This window comes from Dromaius novaehollandiae, chromosome 11 (genome assembly GCF_036370855.1).
Source record: "Dromaius novaehollandiae isolate bDroNov1 chromosome 11, bDroNov1.hap1, whole genome shotgun sequence".
Classification (NCBI taxonomy): domain Eukaryota; kingdom Metazoa; phylum Chordata; class Aves; order Casuariiformes; family Dromaiidae; genus Dromaius; species Dromaius novaehollandiae.
In genome coordinates, this window is record NC_088108.1 from 5,447,421 (window position 1) to 5,471,255 (window position 23,835).

Sequence of the window (23,835 nt, forward strand, 5' to 3'; positions counted from 1 at the left end):
GATCTCTTGCTAGCCCCTTTTTTTTGGTGTTCTGTAGCAATTAACCCAGTTTCCCGGCTCACGTGACAATTAAGCGCACCTAACAAAAGGTTTTGAATGGCAAATCCCGCCATCCCTGTTTGAGAGCATTTGCGTTGACCCATCATTCATGCAACAAAAACACCCCTTCTCGTGCAACCGCCCCGAAGCCTCACGGAGAATCAGTGAAGCAGCAAAGCGATGAAAGCAGTTAAAAAGCCCCTAGTTATTAGCGGACGATGTCGGGTAGCGACACTCCCTGCCCACAGCACTTGGACGTCGATCACCACGAGGCCTTTTCCTCTCAAGAAGCTGCCTGCTCGTTTGGCACGGGGTAAATCCGCGGGGGACGCCTCGTGCAAGCGTGATTCTCCCCCCCGTTATTTTGGTGGCTAAAACCAGCAGACCCACATTTTGGCCATGGCGGGGGCAGGAACGTGGCACCGCTGCGGCCCCTTTGCACGGCAGACAAGACCTAAGCGTGCACCAAATATGTACAAATACAGATTTTATGGGCCTGGCTTGGGTTTTCCATCGCTTTTCCCCAGTGTTGTTTCTCAGAGCAGCCTGGTTAAGACGTAACATCCTCGGGGCCGAAGGCGCGCTGGAGCCGGGGGCCCTGTGCTGGTGCCGTCTCCCACTGCCTCTCTGCCACCAGACGTAAAACCCCCCCAGGTCCTGTACCCAGAGAAAGGGTACTCGCACCCTGGTTTACTGAAAGCCCCTTGGCGAAGGCCGAGCGCAGGACGCTCTTTCCGGTGGAAGCGTGCTGGGCTTAATCCCTGGGGAGCGGTTACTCGCTGCAGGAATTCGCTGGGTCAGGTGCTGCTTCAAGAAAACATTTAAACGTGTGAGTGATCTGGCCAAACCGGGACCTTAACGGCAGCAGGACTGATGGCCGTGGCCTTCGGCTGTGTTTTAGGTTGTGCTAGCGAGCGTGATGCAGCGCAGGCAGCGTTTTGTTTTTGCGTGCGCATCTAAGGCGCGAGGGAGGGCTGCCCGCAGTGCTGCCGCTCCGAGCGCTCTTTGAAGACGTGGGGTTGGGATCTCGGCTCCCGTTGCTTCCTCGTGTTTCCAGTCCAACTTCCCAGCTGGGAAGCACCTCTGCCAGGCGAGGCAAAGCCACAGGCCAGCACGGCGCCGGCGGCGGTCGTGAGGGACCCCGAGGCGGAGCAGCCCCGCGGGGAAGCGGCCGAGCCTCTCCCGGACGCTGAGGCAAAGACGCCCGCGGCTCCTGGGGCGGTGCTAGGCGCAGGAGGTGGCTCCAGCGGCGGCACTGGAAGGCGAAGACGTCCGTTCCCCAGTCCAGCGGTTTGAGCTGGCACCATGAGCCCCCGGCCCCACCGCCGCTCAGCCTGAGCCACAGGGCGCCCCGACGCCGAGCTCGCGGCCGGGCTGCTGGGTGTCCGGGCATCGCTCGGCATCGCGTGTCAACCAGCCGCCCGGGCGCAGGGAAACCACTTCTCCTTTCCTTGACAAAGGAACCGCCACCTTGCTCGAAAACCGCCTGGAAGACGCCGCAGCGGGACCTGGACGCAAAGCAGCTGTGGCTCGCGGGGCACGCGCAGCACCCAGGTGCCACGTGCTGCTTCCTAACCGCACAGGCGCCCGGGGCAGCCGCCAGGGCTGGAGACGCGCCGCGGAGTCAGCACAGAGTGGCGAAACCACCGAGGGGAGCCGGGCAGAGGCGCTTTCTGCCGCCGGAGCTGAACCAGCGCAGCCCTCGGCTGCTCCCGGACGAAGGCGAGCGAGGGCCCGCAGCCGCTGCGGAGAGCGAGCAGCAAAAACCAGCACGGCCGACCGCGGCCCAAGCGCCGTCGGCAGCCAAAGCAGGACCAGGTTTGGTAACGCAGCATGGCGAAGCGAAGTTTTAAAGAGGAACTTAAGTCAGGAGGAAACATGGTGTAAGATGCACCTGCCCCCTCAAAGCAAGCAACTGCTTTGGAGGCGTTAACTTCTCTGAGGCGCCTCACGGGAAGCCACGACGGACGTAGTCTTGTGGCTGCGCTGGTTAGCTCTAGGTGCGAGACCTGCAAAGGTAACCCAGCGCGGCCGCCCAGCCTCCTCCCGGCGGTACCAGGGAGCGCTCGCTGCCCGAACGCGCGTTCCCCAACCTGCCAGGCGCACGTGGGAGCCGCGGCGAGCCCACGCTGCTGCCTGCTTCGCTGTCACCACGCGTCGACGAGAATCCCCAGAAGCGATGGATGCGTTTTTTGTGCAGTTACGGAAGCAGCTGTTGTCACTGGATTATGCTTCGATTAAGGCCCCCAGTATCACTTGCCATTTCGCATTCAGTGCATCAAACAACAGTTTCCACGTGCACCCATCATTTAAAAAACAAACCAAAGCCATCCTAAGCACACGGCTGGAAACTGGAGCTCCCATCTCGACCGCGGCAGAGAGCTGGTCCCTGCCACCCCAAACCCCAACGCTCTCCTCCCAGCGCCTCCGGGGCTCCCCAGCCCACACTGCCCCTTATCGCACGGTTTAATGGGTTCAGCCGTACAAGAACGCTGATTTTTTCACATCCTCGCCTGGCAGGACGAGGGTGGGGAGCTGCGAACTGCTGAGAAAACACCGTGGGCACCGTGTGCGGGAGCAGCCGGGCTTGCGGCAGCGGCACTCGGGGGGCGAGCAGCTTCTCTCACCCAGGCGCTGCAGACCGAGCTCCCCCAGCCCACGAGCGCCCAGTCGCCAGCAGTCCGGTGAGCCCTGCTAGAGCTTTGTGCGAGGCCGAATCCTCAAGGTAGGTTTCTAGAGCACAGAGGGCACAAACTGGCTTCCTGCAGCAGCCCAGCAGGTTTGGGCTGAGTTCAGCACTCATCTACCTACGTGGCAAGCTCGCCCCGCGGCTGCTGCCAAGCCAGCACTATTCCAACCACCTCCAGCTGGGACCATTTAGGACATTTGTCTTTCACAAGCATGGAAAATTTATCCAATTCCAAAACACACTCTTGCTTGAACTGATAAATTTTATTTACTCCGTTCAAAACAGTTCTGGTTTTAAGGACCAAATTATCAGTTTTCTGAAGGAATAAAGAAAATCAACCCTGTCTTCATCCATCACCTAACTGCCCCTAACCAAGACACATCAAAATGTCACCATTCAGCCCTACAGCACCCTGCGGGGTCGTTTCTGTACCGGGCACTCGACAAGGGACCCTGCCCCAGCTTCACGTGCAATGCCGAGACCTAGCCTACAACACCCTCGCATGGGTCTCCCCCGACCTCCATGAAGGATTAGTATCAGTCCCAGCAGCGAACAATTTACAAAGATATCTAAAAAGCCTTTGCTCACGCTGTCCCTTACAAAACAATTCAATCGATTCAGGCGTTTAAGAACTCTGATTATTTTCACGCTATACAAGATTGCTATGGCACATGCACTTGGTCAGCTAGTTTTAAGTCCAGCTGCACCACCCGGCCCAGAGACCCATCTCATGCAGTAGCCCGGCTGCAGCGCCGGCCAGCATCCACCAGAAAGGGTAAATCCCAGGCACAAGCATAGGGGTAACATAAACTCAACTGTCACATGATTTTTTGGTGATTTTTTTTTTGTCCAACGGGTTTACTAACCAAGAAAGGAAAAAGTACAAGAAAATGAGATTAAAATACATAGTGGATTATTCGAGTTTGACCAAGTAGACCAGCTTCACCTCACGTGATGGTTTATCATTGTTGGGCAACACCTCCTTGTTCATCACTTTCAACAGACAGGTTGGCTGCAGAAGCTATTATTAATTTATGCAGTTTGAAAGTCTGGCCCACAACTATTTTCCCTAAACTAAATTAAGGACTAAATCCAGAAAGACATACTTCACTGTGGACAAAACAAGAGCTTAACCGACAGCCCTGTGTAAGTTAGCAATTCTCAAAAGAAAAGCTCCTCAGACTACATCCCTGAAGAGTCAATACTGTACTGCAAATGTAGCACAAGGCACATTGATGTATTTTGGTCACTTTATTAAATGAGATATTAAATAGTTTAAGTTTCAACTACTAAACAGCACTTTGAATGGTGAAAACACAGATAGTATATCGTCATACTTGAATGCTTCTTCTCTTTAAAAACACATTTCCAGTCCTTATATATATTACAAAACAGCCTTATAGGAAGAGGTGACACCTTTTCTATAGTACTTAAGATATTTAATACAGAACTGAAAAGCCATCTAATAGAAACAAAGGCAAGTCTTCACAGCTGTATGATTTCAGCAGCCAAAGCTGGTTGATGGACTGAAACATTACTATACAACTGGGACAAAACATATACAATATCACAATACTAAGCAAAAACGCTTTACATCCAAAGGAATAAACAGGTTACAAAATGTGGAGAATTTAGCAGGCAAAATTGTATTACAAGCAACATTTTTATTCGTCATCTTAAGCCATTTCAACTAGTTAAAACATCTAAAACAAATATAAAAATGAGCCTTTTATTATCTTATTGATGTATGTTCTGTCTTTAAATATTTGTTAAAGCTTGATGTTATACTCAAAGCACATCGTTATGCAGCTAAAATGTCAAGTGAGAAACATGTATGCAAAGTGGTCCAAGTTTTATTTCAATGCTTATCTCCAATTTCTTCTTATGCATTAGTCTTCTGTTATCCATAGTTTTGTCCAGAATGAAAAAAATGTGCCTTTAAATGTTGCCTAAAACTTCCACATTTAAGTCTTTGAGTTATTGTAAAACTCCATTGAACATTCCCAGGTTTGGTAGAAGATATTTCTCTTATTCATGACACGTAGGAATATCAGTGAGAGTTGCCCAGAGTACATTTGCCTTCACATGTTTGTCTCAAAGTCTCTTATGTTCATTTCTTCTAGTGTGAACATATCTCTTTTTTTGCTCCCCTCCCCCCAAATTAAACAAATTTAATTGCAGAGTTGGCAAAGCACTAGAACATACTGAGGGTCTTTTGTGGTACCTTGTAACAAAGACTCCAAGACAGCAACTTTGTTAGCTGGTTTTACAACAGATCAAACAAACTCTGTTCAGATCACAAACCAAGTTTCAATCACAAAATGAAATATCGCATAAGATCTGCATATTTAGATGCAAAAAACACTTGTCCATTCAGGGCAAGAACTCAAACTCCTGCAAGAAAGGTTCCGGAAACCCAAACAATTTTTGTTCATGTCAGCAAGCCAGAAGAGTCCAGCAAAATCCCTCTATCCACTTACTTCTGAAGAACTCTCTAGCTGTTCTCCATACTCAATACACCATTGCATCAAATGTTCCTGTCATTTATTTTACCCCCAGATTCTCAACACTTTTTTTTTTTGAAGAATCAACGAAACTATATTCAAAGAAAAGCCCTATTTGTGTTTAATTAGATCTTCACAAGCACAGAAAATGTGGGTAAAGAGAGTGCTAATGATATATAATAAACCAGAATTTTATCTCTGGTCTACATAAAGAAACCAAAAATCAAACTCTTTTTGTACTAAATTATGTTCTCACACAAACGAAAGGGAATGGGGAGGAGTGCATGGTAACCAAAACTCTTATCTAATAGAGGAAAAGTTATTTCACAATTCTGGCAGCTCTGGAAGTTGCTACACAGCACTTCCTTTGTATCAATTTTAAATCAGCAATGGTTCTGCCATTTTGAAGTTGTTTATAAAACAGGGTTTGACCCTAGCCACCATCACTATTTTAACCCCCAAAATACCAGGAATTTAAATTTCTTGGCCCATCTCCCATTGCCGGCAATGGGAAAAGACACTAGCACCAGCATTAAGGAGTTAACAGAAATGTGCTTTGTATTGGACTCCGCATAGAGTAAATTAGCGTGTGAAGGAAAAACATCTCCAATTCTAAGTTTACCAGTTGTTATTCCATCACATAAAACTGAAAATAAAAAATGGCAGAAGACTAGAGAAGAACAATCATCTTCCCCAAGTCATGATTTAAGGCTGTATACACAGTTTCTATATAACTGCATGACTCAGAAGTTTCAGAGCAGTAGTATTTAAGAATATTGCACTCAATTCTGCTTCAAAAAGAATTTTCAGTTCCTATGTTTTATTCCGCATAGATGATATAGTATGAGTCCAGACCTCAGTCAAAAGGAAACTAGACTATTTCCGTTACAATATTCCCACTAATTTCAAGAAATGGGTAAGCAGAAAATTATTCCATAATTTGAGGAATCAACTCTAATCAAGAACTCAGCTGTGTACAATTCACATATGGTATACTGAAACATACAGATCTGTAGTCCTTCCTAAGCTTCTCAAATCAGATGATAGCTTCATGGCTACTAAAAGCAAGCATAGGAGTTTAGACAGGAAACCTGTGGAGCTGCTACTGTTACGGGAGGACTTGTTTTCACTGAAAACAACTTGTTATCTCCTGTACTCAACATATGTAAGAAGATTCTAGGCAACATCACTGACAACAGGGAAAACATTATGTCCTATTTAAACAAAGCTGAAACACTAATATGGAACATGGCATTTAAGGGGACCAACCAAACTATTTATTATTACTTTTTTTTTTTTTTTTTTTTTTTTTTTTTACAGTTGAGTTCTGTTAAGCCATTGATTCCTAAAAAAATAAAAGTTCTTTCTCTGATTTTAACAATCCTTTAACTTTTAGTGCAAAATCACATTGATTTCCCTTGGGAAGGCCCTGGATTTTTGCCTCTCATTGGGGGTGGTGCTCGTTGTAACGGTGGTGGCTGCATACCACCAGAAACTGACTGATACATTCCTCTCATATCTATCTGTTGGTAGTTGGAAGGATTCATGATTAAATTGGGAGGCTTTGGCATCATGAGATGACTCATTGCTGCTTGCTGGTAAGACATTTGCTGCTGTTGCTGCTGATTGTACTGCTGCTGTAGTCTTCTGTTCATAAGTATCCTCTGAACACAACTGATTAACTGTGAAGGGAACGTAGAGCTGTTATAAGCGCATGACCGAATATCAAGTTCAGAGTTAAAATCAATTTGTTAGGGATACCATGGCTGAAGGAGAAAGCACTATTGTTATCACCATCACTAATGTGATGGCATTCACAAGCTGATTACTGTAGAAACTATTTAGTAACACCATTTAGGGCTAAGTCCTCTTAGGGACTTGCCTGTTGTATTGCATACAGCATATAGGTAAGTTGCTATGGCAACACGCACTATACTGCGAAACTACACCCAGGTATAAGTTACAGCATTTTTTGTTAGGTACCCTTCATCACCGCTTTGGAAGTCTTGCCTGCTGATTGTCACTAAATGTATGTTTTCCTAGCATCAAAGCAGAAAACTCTTCCAATTGGCATAATCTGGGCAACTTTTGCAAAATTATTCTGAGTTAAAAAACCCTTAATTAATTACTTGATTAATACCCCCTAAGAGGCATGTTTCATGAGTTGCTCGTTTAGTTCTGGGAATTAGATTTCTCTTCAAGCCACATGAATTTCAAGCAAAAATACGTGAACAGAAAATTCAGACGACTATTTTTTGCAATGAACTTCCCATGAAGTCTCCCTCAACAAGGCTGAGCAATGGACTCCAACACACTGCAGAAATCAGCACCTCCTGACATTACATGCAGTGCTGGCAACTACCTGACCCAATGAAACGTGCATTCTGTAAGTACATATTTATACATCTAAACATACACCTAATTTTATAAACAATTCAACATCTCAGTTCAAGCACAGACAGTTGGTCAAATAAATTTTAGATATTTTACCATCTGTTGCTTAGTAAGGACATCGTTATAGATGGCTTCTCGGCGCTTAACGTCAAGCTCTTGGCTTGCCTGTCTGCTTAGGGCCAGGGCCTGCACTTGGCTCTCTGTAAGTGTTACATTTTCTTTCCACTGAAAAGGAAAAAGAGTAATGATAATTGAGGTCTCACATTTTGTTTAGAGTCGCATCAAGAGTAAAACTACAACCAAATTTCCAGTAAATGTAAAATTATACTTCCCTGTAATTAGAAGTAAGAGTTATCAGCTCTTTCAACTACTAATTAAAATAATATATCTCTAAGTTATTAGAAAAAAGGGAGAAATGCAACTGTACAAAAAAAGCTAGATACAGACAAAAAAATAGGAATTATTTCCTAGCTGAGTATAATTATCATCCTTACTTTTAGGAAGTCAGTATTTGCAGTGCATGGCAAATAATAATGGATCTAAGCTGCTAATCCTACCAGGCTCTACAACATCTAGATGCCATTAATTGTCACAGCAATCCACAGTGATAAAGGTGAACACAAACTGGAAATTATTTGTTAATAACACAATTAACTAGCTGAATGAACATACAAAAATAGTCATTACTTTGCCTGATAACGCTTAACAGTTTCCCATATCCTGGTCCAAACCTACAAATATCTATTTCACTCACTATAGTTGAAATGATGTCTTCAAGGGGCTGAATTCTTGCTGCAGTTACATTGTTGGTTGCTTCCACAACTTTCTCTCTTCCTTGATTAATGAGGTCCTGAGAAAACACCAGGAAATTAATTATAAAGCATTGATGCAAAGCACACATCTGTTTGCCAGCCTTTTACAAGCTTTCTTCAGCTTATGCACCTATACTTTAATTACTTTTTTCTCCCAATTTGCACAAATCAATGAATCTGGATAACAAGATGGAATCGAACTTCTATACATTTGAATTTGAGAATAAAGTGACTGAACGGAATACATAAATCTCCCAAATTTTACAGTAGATGGTATTTATAAAGATTTTACCCAGGGGTTTTCAGATCATCACAAGAGTGCTACTTTTACAGCCAGGCAAATTTTCTGTGGTGCTGATTTTGATGGTATTACATCCTCAACTCATTCTATGTGCTCAAACTACTACAATCTATTTTAACATAATGCTGGCATACATGTACTATACAGGTATGTTATTCAAAATGTATGTTCAATACAGAAGGACCCCTGAATTTGCCTGCTTTGTTAGAAGGTTTCATTTTGGTAACACAGACTTCTCTCCAGACACTACTAGGTGGCATAAGACAACTGTGCTTCAGCCATTGCTGTTTACAGCCTTGCAATTTATTAGAAAGGAGCATCACCAGCTACTTCAGCCAAGACAGCAAACCATGACCTGAGATAACTGGGTAACCAAGCACACTTTCCTCTCTCCCTTTCCTTCCTGGGGAGAAGACAGAGGTAGAAAGCTAGATGTGGCAATGTCTGCAAAGGATGCAGTTAATCTTGAATCCTGAGAGACACAGGTATAGCTTTTTCAACATGTATACATACTGGCTAAATTTCAGTTGAAGAGACCTATAGCTATAGCAGAAAAAATTAACCATTAAAAATAGGAGACAATTTCATAAATATCAGGATATTTAAGAATGACAGTAACTATTGATTTGTGTCAGAATAATAAGCACGTGCTTACAGCAACATAGACATGTTATGCTATTTGGACTTCACTACTCACCTCGAGCTGCTGATTACTCATCGCTGACAGAGCTCCCAAGTTGAAAGGAATATATGGTGTTTGAGAGTTGAAATTTGTGGGAAGCATAGTGGTCCCAGTTGGCATGTTGAAACGCATAGTCAGGCCCTTAAAAAACACAAAATGCACTTATGTTTGAACATCCATTACAATTCCTGTTCTTCTATAACCACCCATGAACTAGCACACAGAAACAAATCGGACCTTAGAGAAGAATACAAGGACTGTACATTACACATGAAGGCTAACCTGTCTCAGCATAATGAACTGTGTTTCCAAACCTGAATTCAAAAGGACATTTTGATCACAGGGGAACCTAAGCTCTGGTCTTAAATTAATACTGGAGTTTAGTTTAATTATAATTGTTTGGTACACTATGACAATAAACTACCAAGGCTTCTTAATATACCTTAAACTGTTTAAGATGCATCTTTTAATTGCAAACCCACTGTTTAATGTTGATTTTGATATATCTGATTTTAATCAAATTCTGAAGAATTGAAATGGATAATTACTCTGTGTTTTGGCTAGATTGAAAACATTACTGACGTACCAAAACCAGAAAAAGGTCTTCCAAAAATTAGTCAAATATTCAAAAACTGGCAGAATAGGATCAGTCAACCCTTAGTAGAAATACCATAAACAGAATTTTGTTGATGAAGGCTCCTTAAAATTCTTCTCTGTACGATAAACTACACTGTTTTCTGGAGAAAAAAATTTGATTAAAAAAAATAGAATCAAAACCAGTAAATAGATCACAGCTGGGTCCTTTAAAAATTTATGTTTATTTAAAACAACAACAAACCTCCCCAAAACAGGCGATCAGCACAAATTAATTCAGATGAGCATAATGGGAAAGGAAATGCTTAAAAAAGATGGCTGGCTAGCAAAGCCTTGCATTAACTTCTAAACAACAAAAAAAAGGATGTGATTTTTGCTGGCACTGTATGCTTTCAGAACAGGAAACAATAATGTTCCAATGTATACACGCAATATAGAAATACTGTGTGCTATTTTCCCCTGTACCTGAAATTTAAAAATTGTGCATATACATATGCACAGAAGTTTTCCTTTTAAATATACATTAAGGCATCTACTAGGTTCGTTAGCAGGAATATAAAGCTTATATCCTGTATGGATTTCTCATGAGGCAATTTCAGTGCCTTATTCCTTATTATTCCAGTACTAATTTCCAATAAATTCCATATTATTTCAATACCTTCCTATCCCTCCTCCCTCACAAAACCTTCTCCCAGTATCAGCCCCCAGCATTTTATCTAACCCACTTTTTGTCCTTTCAGATTACTGATCAGATCTGAATACCAAACTTGGCCTTTTCAAGAATCTTCTACTATTAAATTCTCCACAGAAGTGCTTGATCGTAGCAGTTACGACAAGTTACCATTCTCCTTTGACAGTAAGATAACTGCAGCCAATTTATGACTTTCCTGGTTCTTTTGCCTGCTTACGTATGATAACGATTTTCATTTTTAAAATCTGAGTTGCCAGTCATTAAAACCAAAAAGAAAACAAAAGGTTTTATTCTCCGAAGGAACAGAATTCATTTTACTTCCTGTAGTGACTGCTCCCTCTGACTTTTTGCCTCCCTTGCTGTAATTCAAATCAAAGTAATTGCATTACCATCAGCTGCTATCTTCTTGGAGAGGTTATAAAAATCTTTGTTAAACATCCAATTTCCGTTCCCACTACTTTTTAAAAAGCAGTAATTTTGGACTTTTGGTAGCAGTCATCATAAATCTCTCCTAAGAAAATAGGACACAGGGAATGATGAAAAAAGGCACATTTTTTGGCCTTTTCTGGCAGATGCTTACGTTTGCTGGACTGTGGCAAAAAGTTCTGAAATCAAGCATACGTCTTCAACAGAGCTAGAAACTTCCCTCAACTTGTAAAAGTGAGGTACTACACAGGACACCAGTCTGGTTTTATTATGAAACAGAAAAACTGTGTGTAAACAGAAAATGCAACTTTTAAATCAAATGAAAGTAACAAAGAAAACACACACAAAAGACCACCATCAAAATGGCAAACAAGACATGATGTCCCAGTTTTTCACATCGCAAAGTTTGCTTTATACATCCGTTTCTTAAGCCTATAGGAAAACTAATTTTCACAAAACTTACTGAAAAGGTAAATTGTACTTGAAACTGAAAAGCATAGCTTCCTATACTTAAAATTGGTATAGACAGCTTTACCTTCTTCTCAGCTTCATACTCTGCCCATGCCGCCTTCCTTTCTTCTTCAGTCAGTTCCTCCTCCTCCTTATGGTCCAGGAGTGAATCATGCTCATGATATCCCACTATATATTCTTTATTGATTTGAAGCAATTCTGCCAGAATAGTATCCTGTTCAAATGAAAAAAAAAAGAAACTGTAAAAGGAGAAGTCACTCAGCAGCTTTGTTACTATATTTATTCTTTGTCCATGCCTAAGTTTCTGCCATGACCCAATTTTCACAAGTAGCAGCTCAGGGGACTTCACAGAGAAACAAAATTTAAAAATAATTAAACAGTATAATTTTCCTCAGAGGGTGAGTAATGGATTAACAATCTGTTACAGAGATGACAGTCAAATCACTTAATGAACCCCAGGAATGCACTCAGATTCCTCAACAATAAACGCAGTTTAAGAACCTAAATAGAATGGAATGTGCTAAATATTTTGTTCTTTGCTTAAGCTGGATACCTGAGAAGACATATCAATAATCCTCATCCATAATCTATAAAGAGCACCTTTTCCAGATATAAAACCCTAAGTAGTACTTGGTCCATCAACTGTCCATCAGCATTCAACAGAAAAGGCTGCTTTCTTAAAACTGTCAAGGGATATGTTGAAATAAATCCTCATCTACCTGGACTAAAAAAAGTCAAATCACTGCCATGAACTGGATATGACCAACAGGCCACAATTTAGATCTCTATATTCCACAATACCCTGAATGTTTAATTGTTTTTTTTTGTTGTTTTTTTAAACAGAAGTATTTTATAAGCAGACTACAAAATCACAACTAATCTCTTAGTAAAAAGTAAGACTTTGGTATTTACACTGTCTTTTATTATTGCAAACTACTGTGAATTATTTTGTTCACAGACATACTACAATTTATATATATAAAAGAAAAAAACCCCATGATCCTAGTACTGTTTTCCAAAAGCCTGTTGAATATTTCCTAGATAAAGTAAAAACAAATAAACTAGCTGCTAACCAAAATATTTAGTTACTACTGCCCTTGTTTGGACTACAGATGCCACATAATGATAGATCATTATCTCAATTACAAAGTGAAATATAAAAACAGATAGAGAAAACGAACAGGAAAGCTGGTGATAGCTCAGGTTAGGAAGTGAATGGTTCATTTTCCCTGAGTCAACATTCCTTGTCTCCGCAGTCTTGCAAAGATGATTCCTCTTCGTGTTAAAATGAAAGTAATACTGCAGAGCATCAAGAAAAACACAGCCCATCAGACTACTGCAAACAGCTCCTGCTGCACCACAGGAGTCAGCACTGCCGAACTAGTGACTTTTTTTTTTTTTTTAAATGCACCTGTATGACTGACGAGCTTGCCTAATTAAGAAAGCAACAGAAAGCATCCTACCCTGACCTTTTCCAGTCGAGGCAGAGCAGCGACTGGCAGGAACAACTTGCACCCACGGGGAAACAAGATGCTTGCAACAGCACCAGGATCTCCAAAGTCCTGACCAGCAGCTTCGTCACAACCGCTGCAGGAAGCTGGTTGTTTCTGCGCAGTCTATACACAGCTATTTTAACCAGCTCTGTAGAAGCCAGCCTTGGTTTCACCCTTCTGTTATCAGCTGGTCTTCTTGAATTTGAACCAAAGTTTTCTTCCCCAGCTCCTCAAGAAAATATTCTCCGTAATACTTGCATGACTAACGGGCCCAAGAAACATATAACAGGATTTTGGGGGTTCAGGGAGAGGGACAGGGATGTGATAATGGGATACACAGGAAAACATCTAAGGAAAGTGGACAAAAAAGTTTAGAAGAGATTAAAAAATTAATTTAACATAATAAAAACTCTCTCAGCATACTGTAGCTGTACATCAATGCGTGGAGGGTTCTTGGATATGCATATGCATTAATTTCCATGGTAACACTATTATTGAAAACAATACTGGAATATAATCCATACTCACTTAGCCAACACAGTCTTCAAAATGTGGTTTAAATTACATCCAACTGTGCACTTGCTTTTCTTTGTCTAAACTTTATTTTGCATTAACTAAAATGAGGGAGCTTTAAAACTGAGATACGGAAGGTACTGCCATTTAATTTAACTAATTTTACAATGCAAAAAAGTAATAAATTCACCTTGCATACAGAACCCAGCAGAATAAGCACTCCTCTTCATTTGTTTAGCTTGTTGTTAGGAAAATGTTTATCGATTTGATTTATAAGCTTTATAGTGAAATCCTGGTGATGGATGGAAAAATGAAGAGATACTGAAAAAGGTTTTGAATTAAAAAAAAGTTTCAGTTGTCTTTTTTTAAACCCTGATGTAAATTAAATGCTACATAGAGATAAACAGGTAACAGAAAGGAAGTCATTCCATAAGAGAATGCAAGTTACATTGTAGTTCATAAAGAAATGGTTTTTTTCAACCTATTCAAAATCCAATACCAAGGTTGAAAAAAGAGGAAAAAACAAATAAAAAAGGAGCAAATCCTCCCGGTTCCGAGATTAACAGCTTTCCCGAAGCGCACAAAACCGTCTCACAGTACAAAACTACACTAAAAACCCATGCCCTGGCCACGTCCTGAAGTAGTACAAACTAATGATATACTACATCCAACTGAATCTGAACTATCGTTTTAATCTGCTTTTGCAATCTGCATTACATGACTTCAGCGGAGCCAAGTTTTCATTTAACATAAAAATGCGACTGCGACTCCAACCCACTGAACGCTGCGATCTGGGGACGACTGAGCAAGGCAAGGGACGCACGGTGCCCCCTCGCTCCCACCTGGTCTTTGCCCAGCTCCTCCCTCGCATTTGCTGCTCCAAAACACGTATCACGCTGGCCAAGGTAAGCCACCTACTAACAAGTACTCATCACCGAGTGCAACAATCAGTATTTGCGGTGGAAAATCTTTTTACCGTTCACCTATGTATCAGCCAAGTCTCTACCCCTGCATACAACCCTTTGGGAAATGAGTGTTAAGAGTCTGTGGGAAACTACTTAAAAACATGATAGTCCGGGCATAAATCACCTTTATTTAAAATAAAAGACTCCAGATCCATCGTTAAATTCAGGGCAAGTAAAACAACATCTGAAACAGGATCATAATACATTAAACAGAATCTTCTCCCTTTACACCATTTTTTCCTGTTTAAACTGCTGCTCTACAGAAATGATTTAAAAAATTGCTTACTACCCTAGTCTGTACTAGATAATGAGTCACTAAGTTTGCATAAAGCTCATGGGGTGCATATAGTAATTATTTCTATACTTACATCAGTAAATTCAAGTCAGTGATTACTCAGTTTTAAGAGACCTGTTATGCCTCTCTTGGACCGAGAGAATTGTAGTGTATTTTCAAATCTGCAGAGATATTAGATGAATGAAATCTGCTTTCAATCAGGGGAATTAAAGGCAAATTTAACAATTCAGGTGAACTTTTACATGGAAACAACATTCATGATAAAAATATTCTGTTAAAATCAAGTATTTACTCTACATTCTTCAAAATGCAGAGGTTGTTTCTGACAGATAAGAGCAGAGAAATGGCACTGTTAAGTTACTGTTGGAACGTAATACACGTTTTCCCCTTGAGACCTGCATACTTTGGCTCTTCAGTACTCCTAGGCAACCTGATGGCCTTGTTCAGACTGCAAAGTGCAGAAAACTGCTGCTAAAATTAAAACTTGACATGAAACTTTGATAAGCTTCCAGGAAAACTTGCATACTCTCCATTTGCCGTGTGACGTTTTATATAAAACAGCAACGTTCTACATCTTCCCCCATTAACACTTCCTAAGAAAGCTGTTCTTTGATTGAAACTGGGATTACTGAGAAGACGTAATTCTCAAGGAAATATTTTTAAAACGAGTAGTATTTGTTTCTTTACTTACACAAAGGCTTTATTTCTGACTTTTAAAGCAATCTACAATGCACTCTCCCAACACACTAAAAACAACTGAATTAAAGAACATTTTCTCATATCAAAAAAGCTGAAAACTGTGTCAAAACTAGGAGTTGTAACGACAAACCCAATCTTCATCCCTGAATGACAACATACACAATTCCTGGCTGCACAGGTAAAAATCCCTACTACTACAGGGTTCTACTGAGTAAAGAAGTACGCTGGCTTTGCAGGCATCCAGCAGAAAACCTACAGCCCCGCTAGCATTTTCCACCTTCATGCTCAGGCAGTTGGAGAAAAGATGGAAGAGAAGATATTTCACCTAATTTCTATCCATAATTCCCACCAAAAAACACACTTTGAAAGTATGCTTTTAGAATCAAACCCTTCAAACATTTTCGGACACATCCCGAAGAAGCTCTTCTTTCTGGTTCTAGCTGTAGCTCTGCTTAATACTTCCAATATACTTATGTGTATTTATTGGACAGTTCGCACCAATGCTACGGATTACACAGGTAAGCCCCTCACCTTACTGCCTGCACAGGAGTAAAACTACACAGTGACGTCCCTGTTCAACAAACTGCGCTGAAAAAGATGAAAAGGCCTGAAGACAAAGAGAGAAAATTACACACAAATCCTGTCAGAAGAAAACGAAAGCCTCCTTTTAGCATACCTGCCTGTGCTGTTTTGCTGATAATTATAAAGGAACAGTTCAGTTTTTGTAAGCAAGGGGTAGATGGCTAAATGTTGGATGCAGGTAAGTGTCGGCACCCAGTTTTAGTGGCCTTTGTTTCCAAGAACAGGCTGCAGAGGGGTCAGGCTGGGGGTGCTGAATTTATCATGACCTAAGTGCCCCAGGATCATGCTGCATGATCTTAAACAGTATTTTAACCTCCAAGAGGTGTACAATTAATGGATGTTACAATAAAGTGTTTTTATAAGCATATCAATAGTCTTTTTAATCAATTTCCCTTTCCAAACATGCTACAATAGCATGAGGTTAACTGATTTATTGTTTTACAATTATAAAGCTAAATCATGCATCTCTTAAAATTACACTGAAATAAGAACAGTGAACTTTCTAAAGGAATAAGCGTACACAACAGCGAATTACAACATCCACTGCCATACTTCCTAGAGCTTGGTTTTGATACTCGCTTTTGATTGTCTACGTAAGATTTCTAGAGAACAGGTCAGAATAAAAGAGATAGAATGAGAAATAAAACATAAAAGTTGAACTAATAATACTATAAATAAGGCAGGTGCCACAATTCGATGAAGCAGCTCACAGGAATCGGGAAGGAGTCACTGCAGCTATTGGACTAACTCCGTTTTGGGGGTAAAGCAAGAACTCAGTTGTGGACAGAATGAAAAAAAATATCAGAATCAGCTCAGCTTCGAAGGGAAGAAATGCAACAACAAAAAAGTGGAATAATCAAACAGTTAAGGGGAAAGGGCTATGTCTTTACATTCTTCATAGTAAATATAAGGACCAGATGAAACAAAATGCTCTGACAAATGAGCGACAGCACACTGCCACCGACTCCAAGCCCTATTCATGGAGGGGAGCCAGCCTGGGGCAAGAGCAGCCCAAGGTGGCCCCCCCCGCAGCTGCCCCCTCCGCGTTTCCCCCGGCACGCGGCGCCCAGGATTCACCAGCGACGGCTGCCGGCACGGCACGCGCCTGCGACGTCCCCCCAGGACAGGCTTCGCCCCCCGCCCAGACAGCTGCCCAAACCCCAAACCGCAATTAATACTTGCCACAATGACAGCTACTGATTCTTATTAAAGCTCCCAAAACACTTTTCCCCCTGAACATTTTGAAGTATTTCAAGACCAAGACAAATCAAGACCATTTAGACACGAAACTACCACACTGCAGGCCACAGGCTACTCCGTCTACCAGCTGAAAGCGGCCATAAAAAATTAAACACGTTGCGTGACGCTCTGGCTGCCCAGGCCTCTCCGTTGCTAACGTCAGTAGGGGCCGAGGGAGCTCAGCAGCCAGCACAGCTTGTCCTTCCCCGTCACGGACCCAAAACCAGTCTGGGGGCCAAAGCCAGGGCGAGAGCGCTGGGGGGGTCCTGGCCAGCACGGCAGGTTCTGTGGGGCTATCGGGAACGCAAAACCTTGCTACACACACGGACACACAGCTAAAAGCAAGACGGACTGATCTGATAGTTTTCAGCCCTTTCAAACACCAAATCCAAGAACTGATGAGAAATTTGCACGCAGTGTATGCTAAGATGTACATCTTAGCAAGAACCAAATTCCGTTCAAGACCATCTGCTAAATCCAGGAAAAAACAAAGAGAATTCCAGTACACGGATTTGCTTGCTTTATAGCCAGGGATTTGGTTAAAAGCTCGTACTCAGCTTCCCTTACACGAACCTCATGTGTCTGGTTGGAAGGGAATTAATATGGAACTTAATATTTACAGCTGGATACTAAAGTAAGTTTGGAGTTTGTAAACCTTCTCTCTTACACTGCACTTTATTCATGAACTGATATATTATCATAAAAGAAAATAAGTAACTTTCAAGATACAATTAGTGTAACGGATTATTTACTCAAAGCATTAATCATATTCAGTTGCTCCACAGGCTTTCCCACATTCAACCTTTCTTAAAAATACACAGTGACAGCACATAGTGACGCGTTAGCTGTTAGTTTGTGGAAGTATAAATGTACTGGCATGAAATAATTGAGAACATAAAAAGAAAATAATTAAGAAACATATTACTTAAAAACTTAAAAGAAGAATTAACCAATATAAAAAGTTACAGTAAAACAGAAGAATAAAAAATTCAGTTATCTACAATTTACTGCTTAAACTCAGACTCATCATAGTAACAAGAGCTTATATTTAGCCATTAAAGTTTGTTTTCAAGGGTTTTAAAATGAATGTGTTACAGCGGCTCTTTATAGGGTTAACGCTTCCTGAAGGCCCCGGCAGCTGCAGGGACGCGGTAGGTGGTCTAACAGGCTATTTCAGAAAACACCGGTGTGATGCTTAAGCACAACTCGATATATTATACTGGTCTACAGACAGTCCAGAATCGAAACCATACCATTTTCATCGAAAATAAATGTATTTACAAACCAGAAAATCTCCACCCTTCCCACACCCAGACAGTTTATAATATCCACAACACAGTAGTGATGCAGAAATGTAATCAGTTAACTAACTAGAGGCCACATGTTTAAGTGTTACTTTTTACCAGCTATTCACCTGACAACCACCTGACAAGCAGAAACCATCTCACAACAGCTCATTGATGAATTTGTCTTTGGCAGACCACACTACATAAGTGCGTGTGGACAACACCTAACATAAAGAATATAATGAGACAAAGGACTAACACCTTAGTCTAACCTTAAATGCAAACTGATGTGCAAAACAATGGATAAATGGTCTAGTCATTCTTTCTCCAGAAGTTTATTTTTGCCTGACTGTAAAAATTATAGCTTATGTTTAAATTTGATTAGTAGTTTTTGGGGGCTCCCTAAGAGTACCTCATAGGATACCAAACCATTACTCAATGGAAGAGTGATGACGAACCACTAGTCACGGTGCCACATACATTACGTGCCACTTAAACAGTAAGTAAGTTTATCTGTTTTACTACCCTATCTCTATTAATGGTCTCTACAAGAAGAGTTAGAGTTAAACAAGGAATTAAAAAAAGAGAAACACTTGGTAAACAAGAGCATGGATTAATTTGTCTACTATAAAGTCCTACTTAGGTATATAAAAGCCAGACCCTGAAGTACAGTATATCTTCACAGATTTGTTATCATTATCGAGATAATGCTAGCTATCACCAGCACTCATTTAGGTGTTCACTCTTTTGAATCTTGGTTTCCACAGTTTCCTGCAGCGAAGCTTCTATTCACTCAAATTGGGTGAAAAAGTATCTCTCTTTGTTTTGTTTCCAATTTTTTTGTCTTTTAACTGAACATCTATTTTTCATGTACTTTTTTTTCAGTTAGACTGAATGAAAAAACATTATCCAGTTTCATTATATGATCCATTATACATTTCACTATGTTCCCTGCTATTCACCTGCTTTCAAAGTGAAGACTACTACCCTTTCCACAGCACACTTTTCCTTCCAAGGTCAAGAACCCCATGCTCTTAAACAGACATGATTTTTTTCTACTGTATAATTCCTTGCGATGTGCATCAACTTACTTTTGGCAACATCGGCGTATCTCTCTTCTTTTTCTTTTCTGAATTAGGATCATCCAGCAAATCTGGCTCAAAAGTGTACAGCTCTGTAAGCTCATTCATAGTAAAGTGACGCTCAACCTGCTGTTGGTCAACAACCCGGAAAGACAATGACTGCTTTGTTACCTGCCGATCATAGATCTTATCTTCCATTGTTCCCTGGAAAACACAGATATTCACTTTCATACAAACACTGGACTTTCTGTCACAGAGGAAAAAAATCAATAAATGTAAAAGAGCAAGAGTAACAACAGTGCAACAGCGCTCTCTTCTCACTGTTTCTTTGACCAAGGATCTACAAAGTTATCTGAAAAAAACCCAAGCTTTCTTTCATTTGCTAACAAGAAAATATACACTCCTGGAAACGAACACATAGTAATGTGGATTGTTTATGTGACAGGCATCATACACTATTGACTAGGGTAAGAAATATTTTCTTTCGGTAGTGTTTTGAAGGGACCAGCTTTTGCCTCAATTCCCCCAAGTATGATTACAACAAAGAATGGCAATTTCCACAGCATGTGCCTTATTTTGCTATCTTGATCAGCCTGTAAAAAGGAAAACAGATACCACACAGTGCTGGCGTGGCGGGTGGGGGGGAAGACTGGCAGTCGAGGCTAATTCATCACAGCTGTGTAACAACAAACTAGATCTTTGGGAAAAAAAGCAGGAAAATTACTTTTTTTTCTTTTTTTTTTTCTTTTATAAAGATGATGGCTATGTGAAGTATGAGAACAGCACAGCCTGTTCTGAACACTGCAATTTAAAAAGGATACCAACGGTTCAAAAGTGCACATGAAGACCTGCAAAAATAGACTGAAGACTGAAAAAAACCCTGTGTCTGACAGTAATGTGTTTCAAAAAGCAATCTATTTAGGTTGGCAATGGAAAAGTGACTTGATCAAGAGTTAAGCATTATTACTGGGAAAAGGTTTTCAGTCTACCACGTAACAACTGAAGACTAGAAGATACTTTGTATCAGAAATATGGCAATATACTTAAAGAGCATAGATCAGTGACCATCAGAATTATGACCCTGCAAGGTCCACAGGTCGAGATACAAGTTTTCAAATCATAACTGGATGCCTTTTAATTAAAAAAACAACTTTAGCTCGCTGTGCTTTAATTCCAGCTGGATCTTCAGCGGCCCACAGACCACTTTTAAGGTGTCTGCAGAAGACAGCTACATTAAGCAAGTCTATTGCCTAATGAGAAGCATCCTCTAGGCAGTCTATTCCATTACAAATTTTTAGTGGTGTGCAAATTAGAAAAGGTTGAAAACACTATTCTAAGTCTAGATGTGCAAATCTCTGGTGAAGTGCTGAGATTTGTATTACACAAAGTGTCAGATGAGGTGGGCTTAACAGGAAATAACTTCAGCTATTATTTTACCAATACCTTTCCTCTAATATTTTGTTCAATGTTTTTTGGGGCCAACTACTGATATCAGATAGGGCTGGAAGATGCTTGGATCACTGATGAGCACTAGTGACTTCAAGTTCAAACTGTTGCTGGTTACAGATTTGATTGCAGGACCAGAATACCACAAAAATATCACTCAGACACATACCTGAGCCAAAAACCTGTATACAAACACAGGTTTGTTCTGCCCAAAGCGGTAAACTCTGAAAATACTCTGGATATCATACGATGGGTTCCAAGAAGCATCAAAGATGATTACTCTATTAGCAGCCACAAGATTAATTCCAAGGGAACCTGCTTTAGTGGAGATGATAAACAAGCGGCCTCTGGAATGAAGAAAAATTACAAAATTTTAATATTTTAGAAAACAAATTACTGTTTCTGTTTTGCTATGCTACTGTGGAATTGTTCATTGAAATAACTCAAAAACTTCATTAAATATAGAATAGATAGAGATTTTACACAGACAAAACTTATAGCAAACCAAATATGCACAATCAGAAATACAGATCAGAGACTTTTGCAAGTCAGTTGTTACCAAGAACTGGTGGGTAAGAAAACGTATTTTTTTTCAGCTTTTTCAAAATGTAATAAAATCAGTTATATTGAATTAAACCATAATTTTAAACAGGCATACCCTGCATTATTGAAACTGTTCTCTGGCTAACAAACTCAAAGGATAACTCCAGCATGATATTGTCTCTATGATGTGCCTGTTTTTTCTCATTATCATCAGCGTTCAGGTTTAATTTAAAGTGAGCTCTTTACAAATACCTGCCAAAATAAACTATATAATATTAAGAGTATTAACACTGAATCAGTTTGCTTTGTTCCATTTAACTTCTTTTTTTTATTCCTTTGTACATTTAAAATGATTGCATTTATGTAATTTCATTTTTCTTATAGGAATTTAGGAAGATGTAGCTCCTTTAGGTTCATTAAACTAACATGCGCAATTTTCTGTCGACCTGCCTATCTAAATCAATCAGACTGGGAAGTCCCAACTCATATGAACAGTGGATGGCCAGGAGACAAGCCCAGTCTGGTTACAGCTACAAGAGCTACGTGCTTCACACTGGCCAAGCGACTGCTGTCTCCGGGCCAGACCCCATGGGGTTTTGACCTTTCCAGGTCCTTGTATCTAGGCTACATATAAGCCTTGAAGAGTCCTTTTGTGTAGTACCTCTCAAGATTCGGTCTTTTTTATTTTAATCCATCTACTTTGTTAAAATCCGTATCCTGTATATTCACTGTTAATCCTTTCACTGAAGAGGCTGCATGCACATCTATTATTTTTCCTGTGGATATTGAGCTTCTCCTTCCTTTATGTGTGAAGTATTTTCTCAGAAACAAACACCTTTCTTTTCTAGAAAAGTGATCACCTTTCCCAAGAATGCCTGTATACTTTACCAGTGCTGAACAGAAAGAAAAGTAAATGTATTGCCTTAAAAGCCTTGTAGCATTTTAAACAGAACCATGCCATAGTTGCATTACAGGCCATTACACAGACAAACTTAAGTGCATCACAGAAAAAAAATGGGAACTGCCTCTCATATCCATAGGAAGCATACGCTAGAGCTCACCGGCTCAGGGAATGGCAGCATTTAGAAATATGTTATTGCATCTGCTGTGCAATTTTCAAACTTTCAGACTGAATTTTAACAAGTATGATTCTTCGAATAAAATTGAAGATTGCTAAAAACAGTAAAAGAACCTCAAGTGTCCTCCTCTGTTTTACATATCTGAAAACAAATGTATTTTGTTAAAGCTGATTTTCCAAAAATGAAGGCGTTTGTCTCCGGAAGAACCTTTAAATACAAAAGAAGAACTGAGTGCTTCAGTTTATGATGTGGGAAGAATCCCATATTGCTTGTTCCATACCATCTCTTTTTTCTTTCTGTTTGTGGCATAGCTCTGTCAGGTGGCGATGGAAAGGCTTTATTTTTTTTTAACAGGGAATTGACAAAAAATGTCAGCAGAACAAGAGACAAACAATAAGTCAGAGTGTAGTTTAAAGATGATTTATATTATGGAATAGTTTGAAATCTTTCAAAAACTGTGATCATGAATTTTTGTAAAGAATCTTTCTAATGGTATCAACAAAATGGGAAAGATCAACCTAAAGGCTAAATATGGTCAGTCATATTGTGAAAGCTGCTGAAAGTCTTGTTCATACAGAACTGCCTTTTCCCACCATTGTGCAATTACCTATTACAGTTGCAGCACAGAAATACTATTAAAAAAATAAAGATGGTACAAAAACATGGGTATTGTATTTTTATAAAATGTTCCTATCAAACTAAAATCGTAACTTATCATTTTTCATCGTCATTTTTGAAGTGATTTGGAAAGACTAGCGAGGTACACCTAAGTCACGTTAACGGCCAGCTCTGCTACCAAACTGCCTCTGCTTGTTCTATTCTGCAACGGGCCATACGCCCACAACACGTGTGAGGGATGGCAAGAGTGCCACATCAGGGGGCAAGACAGGCAGCAAAGAACATACCCTGTAATCGTTCCGCTCAGTAAGAAAACTTTAACAAAATGACAAAATTCCTATCTTAGCAAATTAAAAAACTCTCAACTTCAAGCATGTTTCTCTTCAGTAATA

General features: G+C 40.5%; 1 protein-coding gene across 2 annotated transcripts in view; it reads right to left on the bottom strand.

Annotated features, from left to right (window-relative positions):
• Positions 1-3,964: 3,964 nt before the first annotated feature.
• The window catches only part of ATRX (ATRX chromatin remodeler), a 91,375-nt gene continuing 71,504 nt past the window's right edge, over positions 3,965-23,835 (bottom strand). For both annotated transcript variants that reach the window (XM_026099984.2, XM_026099990.2), the window contains exons 29-35: positions 21,373-21,550; positions 19,767-19,961; positions 11,668-11,817; positions 9,437-9,562; positions 8,381-8,476; positions 7,723-7,851; positions 3,965-6,914 (exon numbers count right to left, since the gene is read on the bottom strand). In XM_026099984.2, the coding sequence (XP_025955769.2) occupies positions 6,636-6,914; positions 7,723-7,851; positions 8,381-8,476; positions 9,437-9,562; positions 11,668-11,817; positions 19,767-19,961; positions 21,373-21,550 (1,153 nt within the window). In that variant the 3' untranslated portion in view covers positions 3,965-6,635. The remainder of the gene's footprint in view (positions 6,915-7,722; positions 7,852-8,380; positions 8,477-9,436; positions 9,563-11,667; positions 11,818-19,766; positions 19,962-21,372; positions 21,551-23,835) is intronic.